This window comes from Oncorhynchus masou, chromosome 25 (genome assembly GCF_036934945.1).
Source record: "Oncorhynchus masou masou isolate Uvic2021 chromosome 25, UVic_Omas_1.1, whole genome shotgun sequence".
Classification (NCBI taxonomy): Eukaryota; Metazoa; Chordata; class Actinopteri; order Salmoniformes; family Salmonidae; genus Oncorhynchus; species Oncorhynchus masou.
In genome coordinates, this window is record NC_088236.1 from 36,292,651 (window position 1) to 36,316,886 (window position 24,236).

At 41.0% G+C, this 24,236-nt stretch overlaps 3 protein-coding genes across 4 annotated transcripts in view; all 3 read left to right on the forward strand.

Annotated features, from left to right (window-relative positions):
* The window catches only part of LOC135514223 (cytospin-A-like), a 32,232-nt gene extending 27,364 nt beyond the window's left edge, over positions 1 to 4,868 (forward strand). The window contains exon 16 of the mRNA XM_064937538.1: positions 1,444 to 4,868. Coding sequence (XP_064793610.1) covers positions 1,444 to 1,533 — 90 coding nt within the window. The 3' untranslated portion in view covers positions 1,534 to 4,868. The remainder of the gene's footprint in view (positions 1 to 1,443) is intronic.
* A 2,089-nt stretch (positions 4,869 to 6,957) lies between these two features.
* LOC135514224 (adenosine receptor A2b-like) lies at positions 6,958 to 13,475 on the forward strand. 2 transcript variants are annotated; one of them, XM_064937541.1, is made up of 4 exons: positions 6,958 to 7,155; positions 7,491 to 7,542; positions 9,398 to 10,066; positions 11,457 to 13,475. In XM_064937541.1, the coding sequence occupies exons 3-4, from the start codon at positions 9,732 to 9,734 to the stop codon at positions 12,463 to 12,465; spliced, it is 1,344 nt and encodes a 447-aa protein (XP_064793613.1). In that variant the 5' UTR covers positions 6,958 to 7,155; positions 7,491 to 7,542; positions 9,398 to 9,731; the 3' UTR covers positions 12,466 to 13,475. The 2 variants fall into 2 exon arrangements, with proteins under 2 accessions (XP_064793613.1, XP_064793611.1); XM_064937539.1 differs by lacking the exon at positions 7,491 to 7,542.
* Positions 13,476 to 16,650: 3,175 nt separating this feature from the next.
* Positions 16,651 to 23,883, forward strand: LOC135513626 (uncharacterized protein C22orf15-like). Its single transcript, XM_064936501.1, has 3 exons — positions 16,651 to 16,786; positions 21,604 to 21,678; positions 21,993 to 23,883. Exons 1-3 carry the CDS (start codon positions 16,651 to 16,653, stop codon positions 22,133 to 22,135), a joined length of 354 nt encoding a protein of 117 aa, XP_064792573.1. The 3' UTR covers positions 22,136 to 23,883.
* Positions 23,884 to 24,236: the final 353 nt, after the last annotated feature.

Sequence of the window (24,236 nt, forward strand, 5' to 3'; positions counted from 1 at the left end):
TGGATTAAGTCAAATGTTTTCCTTGTCAATCTACACACAATACCCCATAATGACAAAGCGAAAACACGTTTTTAAGAATGTTTGCACATTTATAAAATATTAAAAACAGAAATACCTTATAATAATACCTTAAGTATTCAGACCCTTTGCTATGACACTCTAAATTGAGCTCAGGTGGATCCTGTTTCCATTGATCATCCTTGAGACCCCTTCCCCCTTTCCACATTTTGTTACGTTACAGCCTTATTCTAAAATGGATTAAGTCAAATGTTTTCCTCGTCAATCCACACACGATACCCCATAAGCTCAGGTGCATCAAGTTGTAGAAACATCTCAAGGATGAAGCAAAAATCAAGCCATGAGGTTGAAGGAATTGTCCGTAGAGCTCCGAGACAGGTTCCCAAGAACGCAGTGGTCTCCATCATTCTTAAATGGCGAAGTTTGGAACCACCAAGACTCTTCCTAGAGCTGGCCGCCCGACCAAACTGAGCAATCGGGGTAGAAGGCTTGGTCAGGGAGGTAACCAAGAACCCAATGTTCATTCTGACAGAGCTCCAGAGTTCCTCTGTGGAAATGGGAGAAAACATCTCTGTAGCACTCTACCAATTAGGCCTTTATGGTAGAGTGGCCAGTCTCTGAATGTCCTTGAGTGTCCCAGCTAAAGCCTGGACTTGAACCTGATCGAACATCTCTGGAGAGACCTGAAAATAGCTGTGCAGTGACGTTCCCCATACAACCTGACAGCACTTGAGAGGATCTGCAGAGAAGAATGGGAGAAACTCCACAAATACAGGTGTGCCAAGCTTGTAGCGTCATAACCAAGAAGACTCACGGCTGTAATTGCTGCCAAAGGTGCTTCAACAAAGTACTGAGTAAAGGGTCTGAATACTTATGGAAATGTGATATTTCAGTTTTATTTATTTATTTACATTGGACACATTTTCTAAATACAAGTTTTTGTTTTGTCGTTATGGGGTGTAGATTGTTGAGGGGGGAAAAACGATTGAAACTATTTTAGAATCTATTTTAGAAACAGTCTGGAGACGCCGTAGAGAACGTTCCACCATAATTTGCAAATAAATTCATTAAAAATCCTACAATGTGATTTTCTGGATTTTTTTTCTCATTTTGTCTGTCATAGTTGAAGTGTACCTATGATGAAAATTACAGGCCTCATCTTTTTAAGTGGGAGAACTTGCACAATTGGTGGCTGACTAAATACTTATTTTGCCCCACTGTGTGTGTGTGTGTGTGTGTGTGTGTGTGTGTGTGTGTGTGTGTGTGTGTGTGTGTGTGTGTGTGTGTGTGTGTGTGTGTGTGTGTGTGTGTGTGTGTGTGTATAATACAAAGATGAACAAATGGCACAGGCTTTTTTCTAGGCATGATGTATCTTAATGACAAAGACCCTGTTTATTCAACCTGGTCTCATTCTCTGTTTTGCAGGACCTCAATGAGATGGCCAGTACTGAGAGACCAGACTGGCAGAGTGTGATGACCTATGTCACAGCCATCTACAAGTACTTTGAGACCTGATGTGATCTCTCCACCCAACATGGCAAGCACAACCTGCAGTCCAACCTGCTAGCTCCTCTGACCTTAGCGCACCTCCAACACTTCAACTCGCCATTCAACTCAGCTGTTATGCCTCTGAGCCACCCTTCACCCCAACACCCAGCCATGCCGCACACCGGCTGCTCTGTCTCTCGTCTAGACGTCTTCTAGTTTGAGTCACCATAAGAAACGTAGAAATAAGCTCACTGTTGACTTCCTAAAGCTAATCATGGATATTTCTATGATGAACATTTTTCACTGACACGTTTAGTGTGATGAACACAGCCTAAGGGCTCTTCAAGCACCTGTTCAGGGCCTGCTCTGTTTGGGATGCTATTTATACTCTTATCCATTACTGGATAACCCATTTGAGGTGATCCTCAGTGTCTGGTTAAACCAGTATGAACTGAGCTACGATAAGAGCCTGCAGATCTACAATAAGAGCCTGCAGATCTACTAGCTCTACTCTCCTTGACCAGAGTTGGGGAACATGCTACAGACTATCCCAGCCTTTGTGCCTTGCACCTGGCTTTGATTCTTCTAACCAAGTGGTTATCCCAAATGTTTAAGCCAAACCATACCCAGTGTGCAGTGTGTCCACCCTAGGAATCATGGGACAAATTTTCTATGGAAATCAGCCAAGGCATTTTTTGCTCCATTGTCTTCCTGACCCATTAAACACTTTGTGAAGGGGCTTCTTCTATTGTGGATTAAGTGCCTGTTTGATTTACATCGCTGGAGGTTTACTAAGAGACGGTTGGAGCAACAATTGCTCAAATTAAACGTTTCAATGCTCCATTCCTTCAAAGCAGCTTTGGAGGAATCTAAGTGAAGCTTTTTAGAAGTGATTCTGCAGTTCTATGAACACTAGCTACATCATAAGGGAAACGCTGTCAGGTGCTCTCTTGGTCACCTGTAAGATTCAAGTTACAATTTGATGTGCTTTTGGACTATTTTTAGGAGAGTGATCATTGCTACGTTAACATCATTTGTTTTGCTAACAGACACCAACTCATAGAAAACAATAGGCTATACAGAACCAACACAATGTCTCTCAGTGATGGTTTTCTCAAGTAGAACTGTCTTAATCCTGAACCAAAAAAGTAACTTGGTCAAGTGTCCTATCTGTGTGAAGTCAAGGGCTAGACTTCCAAAAAGTAACTTGGTCAAGTGTCCTATCTGTGTGAAGTCAAGGGCTAGACTTCCAAAAAGTAACTTGGTCAAGTGTCCTATCTGTGTGAAGTCAAGGGCTAGACTTCCAAAAAAGTCCTAGCTCTTGGTGATTTGATTGTGGTAAATGTTTCCCCAGCATGTTGAGTCTCAGGGTTGGATGTTCTCTTGTTGTTGTCATCAATCATGATAGGGGAAGAGTTTTTTTCAGATGCAGAACGCATCCGTTTTGCTGCTGGAGCCAAATGTATTAACACATTGTTCGTTTTGACACATTACTTCCACCAACAGCAGACTGAAACTCCCAAGATTGGTCACAGTCCAGTTGTTCTGAACTGTAAGATTTGTGTGTTATTAGACCCTCTGAGCTCAACAATGACTAAGTTATTGTGTGTGTAACCTAACTCTGTGACTTGATATACTCCATCTTGCCAGTAACATTTAACATGGGGTGGGGGATACTAACTACAAGAGATGCACAAGGAACTCAATGGTACATTTTATATTTGAGCTTTCTTTGTGTTATCACTTGCCACCCAATTGACTTTATTGATAAAGCTGTACTAACACTAATCATGTGTACATCAATTCTATGTAGTTTACATAGTCACCAAGAAAGATATTGGAATGAAGAATGACTGTGTTATGCTATTGAGCCTCTGCTTATTGAAGTTTGTGTGGGTTAATTAGCATGGTTTAATCCACCTCGGAGTGTAGTGATGCAAGTGTTACAAATGTTAATGTAATCTTCATATAATGTGAATCTATGACTTTTCATCACACTGCTGCACTGATGTCTCTCCTAAACTCATAATGTATGATGACGATTTGCCTTTCATGTGGTCCCAACCACACTCCTGTATCATTTCAGAATGGTACAGTATGCAATCGATACTCCCTCGTTGGTGTACCATTTTAGGCTTAGGCCCCCTTACGTCTATGATCGAACACACTCGCATGTGACCATAACTTTGTAGGGACAACATTTTTCTGAATATATTTAAAAGCACATTTGCGCCTGTCTGCTTGCCAAGCCACCTTCCCACCAGCTGTACAGGTGCACTGCATGGTGTTTGACAAAGCACAACTTGAAACACAATTACTCGTTTTTTTTGTGTCGATCAGTGTGGTTGGAGAGTAAGACTGGGCGGTTAAATGTTGTGTTGGTGGTCTATTGTATGGATAAACACTCATTTGTGAGAGCGCATGTGCTGTGACTGTAATTATTATCATTATCATGTATGGTATTTACTATTGAACAGTGAGCACAGTATGTCAACGCTAACTCGTCTATTTATGATTCCCATTGCTATACTGCAACCCTGTCTTAAATTTGATTTGCATTGGATCCAAACACTAGTTGGTCTGCAATTATTCTATTATGTGAAGCTACTTCTTGCCAAGTGTTAAAAATGGAATCTCTTGATCATGTTCCAATGGACATTGGTATTGATATAAGTGGTCCTTCATGTTGTGATCTATGAGGACTGAAACCTTGCCCTAACATTCTACTCAACTGTACAGTGTAGACAGAATGTAGTTGACCTATTAGATAATACAATGTGTTAAAATATCAGGATGCTACCATCTTGACATATCATTCACCACTGAAGAATATTGGTCTGATTTTGCTTGATTTCATTCAATAAGTTGCTCATATTTTCCATGGCTTCTGCATTTTCTTCTGTTTCTTTCTACACTACTTCACAAAAAAAATGTGAAAAGAACTTTAAAGCATGTTTTTATTTTTACGGGTCCGTTAGAGGTAATTCTGTTTACTTGAAAGGTTGAGGTTTTTCTAAGCTGCTTTCTTTTGGTTCTTATTAATGGTGCCTTTTGCCTACAAATGTATGTCATTCTTGCCAGAGTTTTACTTGGTAATAAGGAGGCCAAGAGGCCCATGTTTCCTTTTGTCTCATTCTGTCTCTAAATCATGATTGCCACAATATGAATTTCCAATGGAGTGTCTTGAATCAAAATGTGTCCTGTTGATTGGGTAATGATAACATCAAGAGTATGGTGTAGGGAAGTAAGCCAAATGCACATTATGATCATCAACAATTCGGTAAAAAAAAAGTAAAGGCTTATCTGTATTTATATTGTTTTGTTTGCAGACCAGTAATATTAAAGAATCATTGCAACAGGAATGTGTTTTGTTTTGTGAAGGTATAAATGAATTTGCCATGTGGTTAATTCAGTCATATCCCCCTTTTTATAGAGTAAGAGGCTATGATTTAACTGTTGCGCTGAATGTATTTTCAGATTACTGGTCTAAAGTTAATGAAGGCACTGATAAACAAAAAACATTCTTCGCTTGTGAAACAGGCAACACTAATATTAACTCTACTCTGTAGGGCTAGAGCATATTAAAACTACTGGGATAATTTAGATCAAATTAGATTGTGATGAATGAAGTGTTTAATTCAGTCTGCTAGCCTGTGGTATTTGCAATACAGCAGCAGCCTTTGCTCTGATAAGGAGCGATATACACTGAACAAAAATAAACACAACATGTAAAGTGTTGGTCCCATTTTTCATGAGCTGAAATATAAGATCCCAGAAATGTTCCACATGCACCAAAAGCTTATTTCTCTTAATTTTTGTGCACAAATCTGTTTACATTCCTGTTAGTGAGCATTTATCCTGTGCCAAACTAATCCATCCACCTGACAGGTGTGGCATATCAAGAAGCAGATTAAACAGCATAATCATTACACAGGTGCACCTTGGGCTGGGGACAGTAAAGACCACTCTAAAATGTGCCTGCCACTCTACAATGCCACAGATGTCAAAGATTTGAGGGAGGATGCAATTGGCATGATGCTCAGGAGTATTTCTGTATTTTTATTAAGTGGAATGATGTGATAATACCCAGATTCACCTGAATAAGCTGTTTCTTTATGAACTGTTTGGTAACTGTTGAACAGATGATGATTTGAAGGTTTTAACAAGGAAACATTTATATTTTATTGTAAAGACTTGGGATTCATATCAAAGTGACCCCCCCCCCCCCCACACACACACACAGTAATGGTGTATTGTTTTAGTTTGCACACAATACAACCCAAGTGAAGAGGATAATATGGAGATGGAAAAATATTCTGATTTAAGACCTGAATATTTCCAATACAAACAAACGAATGTGAACTTTAGCAAGTGATCTCATTCCCATAATATCTGTTCAAATGTCAAAGATGAAGTCCATAGCCTGTAAAGTCTATTGCTAACATGACAAATGTTAGCAGAGAGGGAAGATAGGTTTTACAGTGTATACCAGATGAAGAGCTCAAAACAAATCAGCCCAAACTTTTTATTTTTCTTTTCTTCCTATGTTAGGGATGTGGGGGTCCGTTTTTGTTCACCTGAACTCACCCCCAGTTGCTAATTTAAGGCAATGCATGGTAAATATGTTTTTCTGCAGTGGCCATACAGCATTTACTTGGACCATCCAAACACATTTTCAGATCAAGCATAAATTGGCTTTAACCCGTCTACAACGCCAGACTAAGTGAAGGCCTGCACCCCTACCCTAAACGTCCATTTATGCTTGATCTGAAAATGTGGTAGGAGACTCCATATGTGTGACGCAGAGCTTCTGGATGCATGCAGAGGCCAAATTGATCTCCATGCTGAAATGCCATGCGCCTACCAAATGTTTTAACAATGCGGAGGGCACCTTCTAGGTCTACATTGACATGGTTGGTTGACGGTAGGTGGGAGCAGCAGGTCCTGTATAAACACAAACTCACTTCGTTGACAACTTCCATCACAACAGTTCTGCTCAACAGCTCTGGTTTAGCGCAAGAAGTATGAATGCACTGAATTCTGCAGAGGCCGTATCACTGCAAATACTGCATGATGCGCCATTAACCCGCACATTTAAATTTAGAACATGCACTGTACAATTCCCATTTTTCTTAAACATTTATTGGAACAATTGTGTTTTTCTTCAACGTTTCATAATTTATTTATTGAATAGGCTAATCTCAGAAAATCTCAAATAACAGCGTGAATTGACACCTTACACATGCTTTTGTGAAAAATAAATCTTATTGAAATAAACTCCGAGATTGTCCTCTTGGCCTCAGTTGATTGATGTAAACTTTTTCTGCCCAAGTTCCCAAAAGCATTTGACTATTATCCTATGTTGTGCTGCTGGGGTCACGTGTCAGTCTGGTCCGCCTGTGCGATATTGAACCGAGGAGAATCGGTTTCAGCATCAGTAGTCAAACAGTGGGAGCGCACAAATTGCCTATCAGATTACGTTCCCCAGCTATGATCCTTTACATCACGCGTTCTATTTTACGCCACTTAAAACGTAGGCCTATAATGTGAATTATTTTATTCGAGCGATGTTTATTGGCATGATGCAAACTATTTCGATTAGGTTGTGATTCATTTGGAATAAGACACGTCGAGGGATATATTGAAAAGGTACGTTTTTTAGAAATTGAAAATAGGATTAGAATAGCATTAGATAGAAGTCCAAGGGTTTTCTATTTCTATTTAGAGTATTTTATTTAAATCCAATTAATGAATAGCCTAATTAAATATTTTGAAAGTTTACACAACAGTTATTGATCCTGGTGTGATCAAAATAATTTTCAGCCAGGTATACAGAAACTGGACAGTAGCCTATGCCAAGTTTTTTTCATGGACAATTGTGCTCGGTACAATTTGGGGAGTGTTTGGAATTACTTTATCGATTTCTAGACATTGTATTTACACAAATTCCGTTGTATGTTCTGGTCTACTCCCTTTTTTGATAGGGAGTTACAGGAGGGAGACGAGAGAGCTAGGGGATAATACTGTCACTTTCTGGTAAGGATAATGTTTATGGGTTTGCCAGGTATAGGTTTCCACATGTGAACAGGATGTAGCAGGTTTTACCACATTTACATTTTACCACGATGATTTTACTACTCCAGGTAATCTACTAAAGTGTTTTCTAGGCAAACAGTTATACATTAAGCTGTTTATGTGCATTTATTAAGGCCCTGTATGCTCAGTTGGTTTCTATTCATGGACATTATTTGAATTCCTTTACATTTGTGTCAATCTGAAACATGCAGTACCTTTCAATTGAGAAATCAATGCACTTCGAATACACCCCTTTGGTTTACATCCAACCACCAGGACCCACTGTTGAGCAGAATACTGTCAGAACTCTTGTTGGCTACAACTGTTGAGAAACATTTCAGGATGGAATATAAATGCATTTAACATGATTGACTATGTTCATGCCCCTCAAGTGCTGTCAAAGAGGACAACTGAAATATCGTGTTATTACCTAGCTGTTGGAAGGTGACTGGGACAGGGTCACACACACACGGTTCACATTGAGATATCACTTCTAATCCAGTTGTAACCTCTATATTAAATGTACCTCTTTGCACCTTCACTTGTGACTCGGTCTGTGTGATGGTGAACATAATTATGCCTCTTCCTTTCTCACATGCAGTATAGAAATGTAACCATATTAGGCTTTCTGCATTGTCACTGGGGTTTTCCTACAGAGTACTACTCTATGACCACATACATACAGTCTGCAACCACCTCTTTTTACACCTTATACTGTATGTGTGTGATAAAGTTAAAGCAGTATGGAAACTTATACAGTGACTGAGATCGGTCGGGAGAAAACCCTCAGTCCCACCAAAAGGGAAATGTTTCTGAGAGCAAAAGCCTTTCAGTTCCAGCACAGCTGCTATCTCCTGAAACAATGAGTAACCTTTCGAAAACATCCTTGGCTTCACCGTGGGAATTCTCCTCCATAAACATGATGAGAGTTCTGTACGGAAGGAGCTTGGAAACCTCTTCACTCTCACATACAATTCCAGGGAATTCAGTGTTGCACAGTGACCTCAGTTGATTGACAAATTAGACCTAATTTAGAACAATTGTCGAGTGTATATTATGCCCGCTGTATTCTCAAATCACACACTGCACTACTTGAATTGTTCTTGTTGTTTTTTTTTTGTCTTGAGCATGACGACACCCATCTAACAAAATCAAAATGATTCGTTTGGTGTTCTCATAACCTCATTTAGTGAATCTTTCTCTGGATGTCCTCAAGACTCCTCTCCCCTTATCAGGCAGGGGTTGGGCAATCTCATGGGGACATATAGAACATTCCAGTCCCTGAAGCATGTTGTTTCCTCGCTCTGGTACAGCTGACATTTAACTCACTGGGATAGTAGCTCCATAACACCATCGTGTCATTCTGACGCTGGTTATATTTCCCCTGATCCCTGGTTTACAGTTCAGTGACTGTTGCTAATGGGGTAAAGAAGAATTGGTGGGAAGCCAGTTATCATGTGTTAACATGAACACTGCAGTTGCCCAGGTACTTTACTGGGGTGACTATTTCAGATCTTGATGTTGGTTTTCGATCGAGTATGAATGATGATGAACAGCAGTTTTATGGGGAATACAGTACAGTTAATGTAAAGTAAACACTGAAATTGTTACTTTACAGTGTATTTTACTTGCTACATTGGAAATTCCAGTGTATCATGTCAGATAATATACTGTCATATTTATTGTTTGACTTCAAACGTGGTTAATATTTGATGGAAATGATCATTGTAATATTCATTGGTATTTTCTGCAATCATTTCCTGTTTTGGCATTCAGCACTTCCACTTTATTCACTCTTTCTTCCCTTTATCTGCAGCGGTATGACACTTGTGATCGCTTCCTGGCTCAGTCTCAGCCCCATTGGAGTTTCATGCTAAATTGTGCAACAGTGAGGGGAAGAACTTGAGAGGAGAGCACCAGACAGGACAACAGATAAGATAACAGAAGGTTGGACTGCTTCTCTGACCACCAACTGTGGGACTTCTAAGAGGCTTTAAGGTGAAGTGGTCTCTGTGTTTGGAGAGCTCAGCCATAGTCCCAGGCAGTGAGTTAAGCCCTACAGGGTGAGGCCACCGCTACCAGCCTGCAGCTATGGACCTTGAGGAGAGTGGTCCTCCTTCCTCCTCAGTGACCTCGCTGATCCTCTCACCATGCTGAACGATGCTTCCTCTGTCATCTACATTGTGCTGGAACTGCTGATCGCCATACTATCCGTGCTGGGCAATGTGCTGGTCTGCTGGGCCGTCTGCCTCAACAGCAACCTGCAGAACATCACCAACTTCTTTGTGGTGTCCCTGGCGGTGGCAGACATTGCTGTGGGAGTGCTGGGTATCCCCTTCGCCATCGTCATCAGCACTGGCTTCTGCTCCAACTTCTATGGCTGCCTCTTCATTGCTTGCTTTGTGCTGGTGCTCACCCAGAGCTCCATCTTCAGCCTGCTGGCCATCGCCATAGACCGTTACATCGCCATCACGATACCGCTCAGGTCAGTTCAACATTGTATGAACATAACAGAGAATGTGCTAACATGTTGCTGCCGTCATGCTGTTTTCCTCTCTGAGAGTTCAGACCCAATTACGGACAAAGCGGTTAGACATTAGGTTTTGTAAAGATTTTCAATGTACCCTATGAGGTTGTATAGGGTTATTGATTGATTTTTGCATACCCGGGTTGCAGGTACATTGTGTAGTTTTCATGCCAGTAGCAAATAGAAAAAAAAAATCTGAAGTAAATCTTAAAACCTGTGAGAGTTGTTTTCAGAATAGAGCAGCAGAGGATAGTGCTATTTTTGAATTATTAACTTGAAATCTTTAGCCCAAATGGCCAGATGAGCTTTTTTGATTTCCTCAGTGGATCCAGATATAAGTGGAATCTCCTTTGACTGTGAGTTTAAACAGACCATGACCCCTCTTCAGAACTATACACATGTCAAAAACGTTAGCCGTTTAGACAACTTGTTTATTTTCCTATGTAAACAAATATAAATGACATTATGCCTTAAAATGGATTAATAATCAGTAATTACTTATACACTTTTTTGATAGTGTGTGCAGCCTTATTGCATCCAAGATAGTTTGTTGTTCAGAGTTTAGGGCTGTGTTCCTGTATCTCTCATAGCTAACCTTTGAACTTTAACATCTTGAGAATGTGGCAGAAATAGGCCAAATAGCTTAGCTGCTCTCTCACACTGACTGACAGACACACTCAAAATAGACGTTCCTTCCAAATGCTAACATTTTGTTTTTAAGCATCTATTTTATTACTTAAACAAGATGTTTTCCCATAAAGAAAGAGTGTGTGAATGATATGCCTATTATAATGTTTAATATTTAACTCACTATCCCTTAACCTCTGGGAGAATCGAACCCTCCAGAGAGACAACTCATGCTCCCCAAGCCAACAGAGCATGTTTGCCTCCAGAGTGGCGTAGTGGTCTAAGGCTTGAGGCATCACTACAGACCCGGGTTCGATCCCAGGCTGTGTCACAGCCAGCCGTAACCGGGAGGCCCATGAGGCGGCACACAATTGGCCCAGCGTTGTCCGGGTTTGGAGATGGTTTGGCCAGCTGGGATTTCCTTGTCCCACTGCTCTCTAGTGACTCCTTGTGGCGGGCCGGGCGCCTGCCAGCTGACCTCGGTCGCCAGCTCGACGTTGTTTCCTCCGACACATTGGTGCGGCTGGCTTCCGGGTTAATCGAGCATTGTGTCAAGAAGCAATGCGGCCTGTGTTTCGCATGGCTCTCGACCTTCGCCTCTTCCGAGTCCGTAGGGGAGTTGCAGCGATGGGACAAGACTATAACTACCAATTGGGGAGGGAAAAACCCCCAGAGATTGTGTGTCTTACTAACAGAGTCCATATCTTTTTTGTTCCCACAGGTACAATAGCCTGGTGACAGGCCAGCGTGCCAAGGGGATCATTGCTGTCTGCTGGGTGCTGTCCATCATCATTGGCCTGACCCCGATGTTGGGCTGGAACAAGTCCACTGAGCGCCCCAACAGCACCTGCTCCCCAGGCCTGATGGAGTGTCTGTTTGAAGAGGTGGTTGTCATGGACTACATGGTCTACTTTAACTTCTTTGCCTGTGTCCTGATGCCTCTGCTGCTCATGCTGGTCATCTACCTGCAGATCTTCATGGCAGCTCGGCATCAGCTGAAGCTCATAGAACTGAAGGCTGTCCACGGGGGGAAGTCCCACTCCACCCTGCAGAAGGAGGTCCAGGCGGCCAAGTCGCTGGCCATCATCGTGGGCCTGTTTGCCATCTGCTGGCTGCCGCTGCACATCATCAACTGCTTCACCCTGTTCTGCCCTCAGTGTGCCCGCCCACCCCTCTGGATAATATACGTGGCCATCATCCTCTCCCACGGCAACTCAGTGGTCAACCCCTTCATCTATGCATACCGCATACGGGAGTTCCGTCACACCTTCAGGAGGATCATCCGCCGCCACTTCCTGGGCCTCCACCGCCGGCAGCTGTTTGAGAGTGGCGGCAGCACTCGCACCTCCACCCACAACAGAGTCTGTGGCTCAGTGAGGGTTAAGGCCAACTGCCTCAGCTTCGACCTCCACACCGAGCACAACACCTGTAGCTGTGAGAGCCATGTCACACCTGCAGGGGCCGTTCTGACCTCAGCGCCCATTCACAACCACCCTCTTTCTGTGATTAGTTTCCACAATCACAATGTGAGCCCCCCTCTGCCACAGCCTCTCATACAGACCCAGACACAACCCTTATGTCATCCCCTGCAGTATGGGGACCACCAGCAGTCTCCTAAAGGACCAGAGATGGAAGAGGTAAAGGACAGGCAGGATCTCTCCCCTGTCCAGGTCAAATCACTGTTCTATAAACATAAAACCTGCTTCACCAAGCTTTCTGGGGTGTCCTGATGGATACAGAATTGGTGCCAGACATCTACTAAGGAACCCTTAACACCTGGCCTTCTGTGTGAAATTACTCAGATGCTCTTATTTTTGGGGAGTCAGCTCTGAGTGTAATGGTAGATTACTGGGTAGGCAGGCTCACAAGCTGAGGATCAGAGTTTGGATGTATCTTATGTTATCTAGATGGCCTAATGGAGGCATTCTATCAGCAGGGATTCTAATAGTGGAGCCAAGCTTCTACACAAAGGCAGCCATACAAAACAAACTGTATATGCACCATTTCAATTGGACCTTTCAGCTTCTTGAAGCAAAAAATGGTTGTAGTTATTTATAGCAGAAATGTGACTTGAATGGTTCAATGTGATTCTGTTTGTGATGTTTATTCTCTTGGTCTGTGACGTCATGTGGTGCTTAGATCTGAAGCTTCACAATTGGCTCTTGTTCTTTGCCCTAAAGAAATAACATTGACGTGATTGGATTACTCCTGTGTATTTGGGGATGGCAGGGATGTTTCAAGCGTGTGATAAGGGGACCGTACTACTTCATTGATTTAGCATGTTTGTGTCCCATATAGATGGACGTGATGAGAGTGCATTTCATTTAGACGTTCAGGTTTATGATCTTGCAAATGTATGAATGCAACAAAGCTTAAATCTGCCTTGCAAAGAGTTTTTCAATGATAATGGTTGTAAACTATTTTGAGGAGGATCTACTAATCTACCACTGTGCACTTTCTCTACATTACACTTCGTTCAACTTGTCTAACTGTCACTTTTTCTACATTACACTTCTTTCAACTTGTCTAACTGTCAGTAGCACGAACCTGTGCAGATCCTTCAGATATCACAGACAATTAAATGATACAAATAAATAATGACATACACCTTATATTTTTTACTAAAATGACTCTCTCGCAAGTGTTACATATCTATGGCATTCTGTGCATTCTCACATTTCGGATGCAATGCATGCAGCAATACCTCCTGTCCAAAAATAAATATATATTTTTAAGTAAATCTGTTTTTTGTTTCCATGTTGAACTGTTTAAGTATTACAAGTACTGTACAGTTTTCCCAAACATGAATGAATAAGTGCAGAGACTCACCGTGGCTTTGCTCCCAGAAGGGAGGAGTTTTGGACAAAGAGAAGCTCCATAAGAGGGCTGGTCAGTCTGTGGAGGGGGCAGACCAGACCAGACCAGATGGGCCATGGGATTTATGTCCCCTTTTACAAACTGTGAGCTCCTCTGATTTCTACAGCTTTCCCAGCTTTTATCTAAATTCCCGGATGATTCCAGGTTACGGGGCACAGGGCATTCTCCTTTTAATGTCCTCCCAGGGGCTTCCTGAAATTACATTGTGGTGTTTAAAAAAAAAGATGTTACCAGCATAATTGACTGGTGTTTTCTACACGACAACATCCTGACTCTCACCCCCTTTCTGACATGACTAAATAAGACTTCCACAACTCACGTTTTTAGAAGTGGCCATTCTGGCCAATATCTCTTTCACTCACCACTTACGTGTTTAACAATGCCATCCTCAACCAAATGTATCTTTACTGTGCTAACCTCTATATCAACAGTATACTGTACCTGGGACTGGAGGCTCATTTTTAACATGTTTATTTAACCTTTATTTAACCAGGAAAAGCCCATTGAGACCCAAAGTTTTTTTAGGCTGGATCATGTTGTTGATCCCATTGAGACCCAAAGTCTCAATGGGATCAACAACATGATCCAGCCTAAAAAAAGCATTTACACTCCTCCGTAACAGAGTCTCCCATCAATATTTTAAATTCATTCAGTAGCAGTAAGATATCTAGATGAAACATGGATTGTTGATTATTCCATGCATCTGGTGCACAAGACGAGAAGGCAGTCTTGCCTAATACTGTGAATGTCCTGGGGACTTTAAGTAGCAACCACCTAATGTTACAGACATAGCTTCCTTCCTGTCATGACTCAGTGATCCTGATACTGTACATGGTTTACTGTACATTTGGCCATGAAAAATGGTGCTCACGGAACAAAGCTGATCTAATTCTCTCACTGAGTGGCTCTATAGTGCCTCAGTCACTGGCATGTACAATCTATCAAGTGTTAGATGGTCTGGTACTCTTGTCTCATCTGATTGACAGTGTAATTTGAGCAGTAACAACACACATTCTCTTCATGGTCGTACAATGGGAAAGAGTTGATTGATAGTTCAGTGTTGATGGTTTAATCATGACCCTTTTCGCACTAACTCTTAACTCACCACGTACGCTGCTGTTACTGTTTATTATCTGTCCTGTTGCCTAGTCACTTTATCCCTACCTATATGGACATATCTACCTCAATTACCTAGCACCCCTGTACATCCACTCGGTACTGGTACCCTGTGTATATAGCCAAGTTATCATTACTCATTGTGTATTTATCCCTCCTGTTATTTTTCAATTAAAAAAAAATGTTTTTCTATATTTATTGTTGGGAGGGACTGTAAGTAATAATTTCACTGTTATTCTACACCTGTTGTTTACGAAACATGTAACAAACATAATTTGATTTGATGTAGCATACAAGTCAGTGGGACGTGCCATGAATGGACTGGGGTCCTCAGATGATCTCCTGTACTGGTCATTGTTATGGTGTTAAGTGCAGAATGTGTGGAATGTATTACATACAACGTGTGTGGTATTGTGAAATAAGAGGAAACGCTCAGATCCCTGATCCTAACGTTTCTAAGCAAAAGACAAGTAATTTAGATTCTCTCTTAGATTTGTTGTGATGATGCTTATGGTAACAACTGTCTTGTCATTATAATTCACTAGATAGTAGAGTAGCATTGCCTCTATGGGTAATGGTCAGTCTAATCCCAGTTAGTGGTCGGCTGACAATAAACCTGCTAAGTCATCCCCCACAGTATCTAAGTCAGACCTCAGTGTTCAACATGTAGCAGTAAAAGCCAGAGGACTTATGTGTTTGTGTGTTGACTCCATGGAAACAAACAAGAACACTTCCCTCACATAAAAGGTTCTGTCTTTTCTTCCATTGAAAGGAGAGGAGAGACGAGGGGGAGTCAGATGGGTTATCAACCAGGGGGAATGTGCTTTCGATGTGTGTATAAGACAAACATTTTTGCTGGCTCTGCAACAGTTCAAAACTGTTTACAGGTCTGGCTTTGAAATGCCAAATGGATAACGTATCCTGTCAACTGTTGGTTTACTCAGAGCAACTGCAGAAGCCATTCACAATGGCCTTCTCAGTGCAGAAGCTTAGTCACTAAGTATGACAGTAGTCAACAACATAGATTTTTTTTCTACTATTGTGGCACTGTGTGCTAAGCCCAAACTCATCACTCCTTTGGCTCTGTGGAAGAGGTGAGTGCTTCAGATACTTGTAGCAACATTATGGGAGGTGGCTTTAGTGGTCTGGTCTGAAGTGTTCTGTGTAGAGACAAGGTGAAATGTTTGTCACCGTGCGGTTTGGAGGTAAGTGCTATATCATCATCATGATGGAGTATAATTCCATCATCTCTATGGAGGCCAACAGCTGACCTCTAATGAAACCATTGGAGACCTATGGAGATATAAACAGATAATTTGAGAATAACACATTTAAACATTAGATGTAATTTTGTGATGTACGATGTCATATGAATGTTATACAATGTTATAGGAAATGTACAAACATACTTCTCTTTTCTTATTTTGAAAGAGGGCCAAACAGAACTGTTTAACCTGAACTGTAGGGTGATAGACTTCATCCACAGTTTGAAGGAGAGATGTTATCTGGATTCTCAAGGTGCAGTTCCGAACTTCTCCCACAGTGCAGAATAATTCACAGTTGAACTTCCGATATGTTGTATTAGATTCTTTATTCAACCTCAGAAGCACCTGATAGTGTTTGTATTTGTATTTATTAGGGATCCCCATCAAGCTACTCTTCCTGAGGTCCAAACACCTAAACGCAATATGCAATTACACATAAAACAAAATATTTAAAAAATTATTTTAATAAAGATAAGAGTCTGAAAGCATGATACAAATACTATTGGATATATATTATACAGTACATTTCCGTGTGAGGTTGTATGCACATGACTGGAATGATAGAAACAGCCGGCCAGATTGTTTCCTGACTGAGTAAATACCAATAAGTGAAAATGTAATAGACTGAGAGAGCCCAGTGTAAATGTCACATTACAGATGTACTCTACAGACTATGTGGACCTGATGGACAGGACAGGGGAGCTGGTGAACCTGAGTGTAAAGGAGAAGAGCATGGAGCCAGCCAGCAGTCTGATGAAGGAGAGGCACAGCTACGTTCTCATACGCATCTGCAGTGAGTCTCTCCAAATATAATAAAGGCACTAGGCTGTGTATGTCTAAAGAGCCCATGGGATCAAAGAGTGGTTTCTCACATTGCCTGCTCTACACACGATTACTAGGCCTACTAATATGTTATAGGTAGGTTGATAAGGCCAGGCACCACAGGCAAAAATTGTGATTTTACTTGCATTCGTACATTTTCAGATTTTGGGACATTTGCAACTACAAATAAATCGGCAATAATGTATATAAATACTTGATTTGTATAATTTTATCTCAACTTCGTCAATTACACCTGCCATAAATGTCGTTCTCGTTAACATTTTTCATGTAGAACTTCTACCTCTAATTTTAAAACTTTCCATGTTGAATCGTATATCATGCAAAAGATTGTTTTCCAGTGTTGTGCCGAAAAGCTCCCACATGCCAGAACCCCCCCCCCCCTTCGCGTGAACACGCACGTACTCAATTCTTCATTGCTGCAACTTGCTTGCTAGTTGAGATTTCTGGTCACGTTAGGCTGCGTTTCATTTGATTTTTTATGTCGGTTTGATCGCGGGGGAAGCACTAGTAATGTCTATGAATAAATCTCTTTGCCAAAAATGTATCATCTCTCCCATGTCTTATTTGACTAGTAGTTGTTCTGAAATGTTTATTGCCCACATTTGACTCCCTCCTCTGTTTAATATAACGCACATACATTCATTATTAATTTCGGTTGCCTATCCTGAAGTAAAGTTTGTTCTATATAAAGTATTTGTGCCACAGAAAGTACTTGACTCTAGCCACAAAATTAAGGAAATTAGAAGGGGGGGGCAGTTTATTCTTTAAAATGCCTGTTTATTCTTTAAAAGTACTTTCCTCACCATGCCCCTTTCAAATAAATGTAGAACCAGAAACAGATTGTTAAGGGAATTTTTATCTATAATGACTAATTATGTATACATTTTAATCAGGATGTACTAATCAGAATACTCTTATGCTACTGTACATGTATGAATTTTCTCTCTTGATCCCAGTATTGAATATAATGTAGTGAATGTGGTCAAGAGTTTAGAACAATGACGGTCTGTTCCTTGGTACAAATGAATTAACTATATCTCCAGCCTGTCTAGAATGCTTATCTACACTGACTGACCTTGGCTCTAGGCGAGGAGGGAAGGCTTGAGAGCTATAGAGCCTTTCTACCAGTGTCAAGAAGAGACGGAACATTTAGAAAACGCTGACGTCATTTTCAGTTTATAGCCTGTGGTAAAATGTGTATGTACTCAGTACTCTCTTGAATAAAGGCTGTTACTTGACTTTTAAGACCGGGCTCTGTCCATTCCTATAAAATAAGGGTCTTACAAATTCTTATGAATTGAAAGAGTGTTTAGTTTGAATTGGAAATTAAAACAGAGGAATTAAATTCCTTCAACACAGATATAGCCCTTGGTTCACTCCAGACCTCACTGCCCTTGACCAGCACAAAAACATCCTGTGGCGTACTGCATTAGCATCGAATAGCCCCTGCGATATGCAACTTTTCAGGGAAGTTAGAAACCAATATACTCAGGCAGTTAGGAAAGCAAAGGCTAGCTTTTTCAACAGAAATGTGCATCCTGTAGCACAAACTCCAAAAAGTTCTGGGACACTGTAACGTCCATGGACACTGTAACGTCCATTTCTCCTTCACCCAAATCCAGATAGATGATGTTCTGAAAGAGATGCAAAATCTGGACCCCTACAAATCAGCTAGGCTAGGCAATCTGGACCCTCTCGAGGCTAGGCAATCTGGACCCTCTCGTTCTAAAATTATCCGCCGCAATTGTTGCAACCCCTATTACTAGCCTGTTCAACCTCTCTTTCGTATCGTCTGAGATCCCCAAATATTGGAAAGCTGCCGCGGTCATCCCCCTCTTCAAAGGGGGAGACACTCTAGACCCAAACTGTTACAGACCTATATCTATCCTACCCTGCCTTTCTAAGGTCTTCAAAAGTCAAGTTAACATACTTATTGGCAGACTCAACAGCCTTGGTTTCTCAAATGACTGCCTCGCCTGGTTCACCAACTACTTCTCAGATAGAGCTCAATGTGTCAAAAGGACCTGTTGTCCGGACCTGTGGCAGTCTCCATGGGGGTGCCACAGGGTTCAATTCTCGGGCTGATTCTTTTCTCTGTATATATCAATGATGTGGCTCTTGCTGCTGGTGATTTTCTGATCCAACTCTACGCAGACGACACCATTCTGTATACTTTTGGCCCTTCTTTGGACACTGTGTTAACTAACCTCCAGACGAGCTTCAATGCCATACAACTCTCCTTCTGTGGCCTCCAACTGCTCTTAAATGCAAGTAAAACTAAATACATCAACCGATCGCTGCCCGCACCTGCCCGCCCGTCCAGCATCACTACTCTGGACGGCTCTTAGAATATGTGGACATCTACAAATACCTAGGTGTCTGGTTAGACTGTAAACTCTCCTTCCAGACTCACATTAAGCATCTCCAATCCAAAATTAAATCTAGAATAGGCTTCCTATTTCACAACAAAGCATCCTTCACTCATGCTGCCAAACATACCCTTGTTAAACTGACTATCCTACCGATCCTTGACTTCTGCGATGTCATTTACAAAATAGCCTCCAACACTCAGAAAATTGGATGCAGTCTATCACAGTGCCATCAGTTTTGTGACCAAAGCCCCATATACTACCCACCACTGCGACCTGTATGCTCTTGTTGGCTGGCCCTTGCTTCATATTCTTCGCCAAACCCACTGGCTCCAGATCATCTATAGGTCTTTGCTAGTTAAAGCCCCACCTTATCTCAGCTCACTGGTCACCATAGCAGCACCCACCTGTAGCACGCACTCCGGCAGGTATATTTCACTGATCACCCCCAAAGCCAATTCCTCCTTTGGCCGCCTTTCCTTACAGTTCTCTGCTGTCAATGACTGGAACGAATTGCAAAAATCACTGAAGCTGGAGATATCTCCCTCGCTAACTTTAAGCATCAGCTGTCAGAGCAGCTTACAGATCATTGCACCTGTACATAGCCCATCCAACTACCTCATCCCCATAATGTTATTTATTTATTTTGTTCCTTTGCACCTTAGTATCTCTACTTGCACATTCATCTTCTGCACATCTATCACTCCAGTGTTTAATTGCTAGATTGTAATTACTTTGCCACGGCCTATTTATTGCCTTACCTCCCTAATCTTACCTCATTTACACACACTGTATATAGACTTTTCTATTGTGTTATTGATGGTACGTTTGTTTATTCCATGTGTAACTCTGTGTTGTTTGTGGCGCAGTGCTTTGCTTTATCTTGGCCAGGTCGCAGTTTAAATGAGAACTTGTTCTCAATCTGGCCTACCTGATTAAATAAAGGTGAGAAAAAAAAAATAAAAAATGACCTCCTCAAAAGGATATATAGCATGGAGGAACCCAAAATGTAAATGACTGTCTGAATTCTGTAATATGGTTGCAGTGCCCCAAAGCTGTCTTCGTGGGCAAAAGCTGCATTGACGCAACAGCCAGTAAGTTCAATGAGGGAACCACTGCTATATCAAATCTGATGGACAAATTGTGGCTTGACAGCCCTTTGGTGACACTTGAGCAATCAGAGAGGAGTTGTGAGAGCTAATGCTGCTTCAATGGAGTGTGTCAAGCATAGGCGCAGGTCCCATGACACAGTTAAGAAAGTAAAGCATCACCAGCAACAACTCAGAGGACCTTACATATGGGGCAGGCATAGCTGATTACTGTTCTGCACATTTCAACAGCCATACAAAATCCTTGTATGTGACACATTGGGCAAAGTGACATGAGAATTTGCCCAAAAGTGCATATTTGCCCATCAGACCAGTATTTAAAGCATATGCACTATTCCTTGAAAGAAATGTATTAAACGTGCTAATGTATTATTAAAAGGTATAGCTCATGTTTATTTGTCAGTTTAGAAGTGATATATGAATAAAAGTGTAATTAATGTGACATGAATGGTAATATTTATGGAAAGTACATTTTAATTGCATTAGCCTATCTTTATCAGCCATTTTCTCAAAATGACATGTTCCCTGTGCTCCAATTCATTTTTCTCCGTCTTCAAACGACGTACATTCACATTATTCCACGTTATTCCACACACAGGTTCTTAGTTTTTTAAAATTTATTTTCATCTTTATTTAACTAGGCAATTCAGTTAACAAATTCTTATTTTACAATGACGCCATACCCCGGTCAAACCCTCCACTAACTGGGCCAATTGTGCTCTGCCCGATCACGACTGGTTGTGATACAGCCCGAGATCGAACCAGGGTCTGTAGTGACACCTCTAGCACTGAGATGCAGTGCCTTAGACCTGCTGTGCACTCGGGTAGACTTTTAGTCAGACTTTTATTTTACATCTTGTGTTGTTTTGATTTTAAGTGTCATTATATGTGTAAATATATGCTAAATATGCATCCGTCATACATGTGAATAATGTTTTTTAAATAATTCCATGAAATGACAATATTTTTATAACATGATCCGTAAAAGTCTGACTATTGAGTGTCATATCACAATAAAACATTTAAAAAACATTCTGCTTTGAAGCAATGTGTTTAAAAAGGGATTATTGGAATATGCAAATTAGCACATATTGTCATAAAATAATATATTGTATTTATGTATACTTTCAACTGGTAAAGGTTCAATCTGATGAGAGTAAAGGAAGAAAAAAATATCTATTAGCCTGTGGTGCCTGGCCTTAACATGGCTGAAGTTAATGTCATTATTACTAAAGTTACTTTACAGTAATGAAACTGGTTAACTTTAATTCACTTCATGTTTCCCCCAGGAGGTGATGGGACTGAAGGGCAGAAGTATGTGCCACTCCTAAATGACCTTGACAAGAGCCATCCCGAGTTAGCAGGTAATGAAAAAAAACATCCACAGCACTGAGGCAAATGTGCCCGACTGAAACCACTGCATGGCTTTATTCGGTGCCGGCACTGAGCATAGTCTAAAGTAAATCTTTGTGGCCTCCTAATGGGACAATACCTGTAACGTGACTTTGTTGCCTAGTTACTGTACATGTGCAGTACTCTAGCCTTAAGCAAACCCACATCAAGCCTGATTTAAGACTGTATGATTAGGATGGTTAATATGTGGTGGTTAATATGTATCTTAATATGTATTAACTGTCTATACTTATGTATGTTACTTTTGTAAATGTTTCTACCTCAGAGGTCCTAAAGAAGCTGTCCAACCCAGGTAAGGAGCAGGAAGAAAAGGGTGGTCCCTCAAGGAAAGGTTCTGTCAATCAGATCCGGCGCAAGCCCACTGCTGGAAACAAGAAGAACCATCCTGGAAGACTTAAAAAGATATGAAGAAAGGAGAGGAGGAAGGCTGAAAAAGATGGTGATGGACATGCATGTATAGAAAGCTGTGGACCACATACATGTAATTGTGTTGGTGCTGTGGTTCTCTTCACTCCAATTATTTTTTACTTTGGTAAATTTAGGTTGATAAATTAACATTCCCACATATCCCTTGTCATGGCGTTGCCCCCCCCCCCCATAAATACCTTTCTCCCTTCCCTCTCTCTTGACTCTACAGAGGGACTCTTGATTAGCCTTTGTTAAACAGAGAGTCTGGGAACATCAAACAAGTGGAGGGAAAGGAACCATATTTCGGTAATTGAACCAGTTGAAAATATGCATTGGTACTTAATGAATATGATGTCAGTTCAGTTGTCATCTGAGACATTATGACTGATGACAGGACGACCTAAACTGTATCTGGGAAAGTCTACATATTATAGTTATCAGATTCACATGGAATTGTTGTGCAATTCAAATGTTTAAATATACAATTATTGGTGAAAAGATTAAATGTAATTTTAGCTTCCAAATGAGAGATTTGGGTTTTCATAAGGTTAGGCATGGGTTAGACATGGGCTTTAAACTATGAAACACACCCTTCTCCCTCCACTATATAAAAGCCCTTGACGATAATGTAACCTCCTGTTCCGGGTACATTAGGATGACGATCCGATGTCAGAAGGATTCAGATAATAGCTACAGAACGAAGCCAACCTCAGCGTGAGCTTTGATTGCGAATGGTATGAACTTTGAACTCTTATTCGCTACAGAAGTGATACCTCCTAGCCGTTGAGTTAGCAGCGGCCGCTGTAAACGTGGGCTAGGAGAGTACAGACAGAGTATCCCATCGACCACACAACGATGACACTACAACGTTTCCCGTTCACCACCATAGACACTCTTCAAAGGATGGAAGAACTCTTGGGCAACTCGATCTTCCATCTACCACCAACCTATTGAAGCACAGCTCAGAGTAAATATTCATTATGTTTTCCTTTTCCAAATGGGCAGTAATTTAGAATGCATAAGATCCTGTATTTACGATAGAGACATCGCTTCTCCCTTTGTTCTTCAGTCTACCTGCTCTTTCACTCAAACCCAACCCCCATTTTCTTTGTGTAACCAGCTGTCATATCTGTTCCGTCCGCTAGGGACGTTTTCCTTTATGACATAATTTGTAATCAAGGTATGATTCATTCTGTGTATATGTAATTCTGTGTGATTAATTAGGTATTTAGTAAATAAATATTAAACCCAATTTTGATTGGGTAAAATTAATTACAGAGAAAGGATTTTATAGAATAGCATGTCATATCACTTAATCCGGCAAAGCCAAAGACACAACACCTTGGTAAAAGTAAGAATGGCACTTGCATGTAGCTTGTCTCCTGTGTGTACTAGAAGCTGGTATTGGCCCAGAATTGTTTTTTTACTAATGTAGGATTATTTGTCTGAGTTAACACAGGCAGCCCAATTATATGTAAAAGAGCTGATCTGATTGGTCAAAAAACCAATTAATGGAAAACGTTCCGAATTGGACTGCCTGTGTAAACTGCAGTCTAATGTGAGAATTATACTATATGGACCATTGAACTTATTAAAGGCATATAAATGTAGCCTGAGCCTACTTATCCATGTATTCACAACAATTAATAATGTTTAAATTAAATTATTAGTTGAACAACTAATAAAGGTAGCCTATATATGTACTTAACAACAATATAAATGTTGGTCCCATATTTCATGAGTTGAAATAAAAGATCCCAGAAATGTTCCATATGCACAAAATGCTTATTACCTGAAAGACGTGGCATATCAAGAAGTTGATTAAACAGTGTGATCATTACACAGATGCACCTTGTGCTGGGGGTAATAAAAGAGCACTAAAATGTACAGTTTTGTCACACGTCCCAATGCAACAGATGTCTAAAGTTTTGAAGGAGAGTGCAATTGGTGTGCTGCCTACAGGAATGCCCACCAGAGCTGTTTCCAGATAATTTAATGTTCATATCTGTACCAAAAGCCACCAATTTAGAGATTTTAGCAGTAAGTCCAACCAGCCTCACAACCGCAGACCACGTGTATGGCGCTGTGTGGGCGAGCAGTT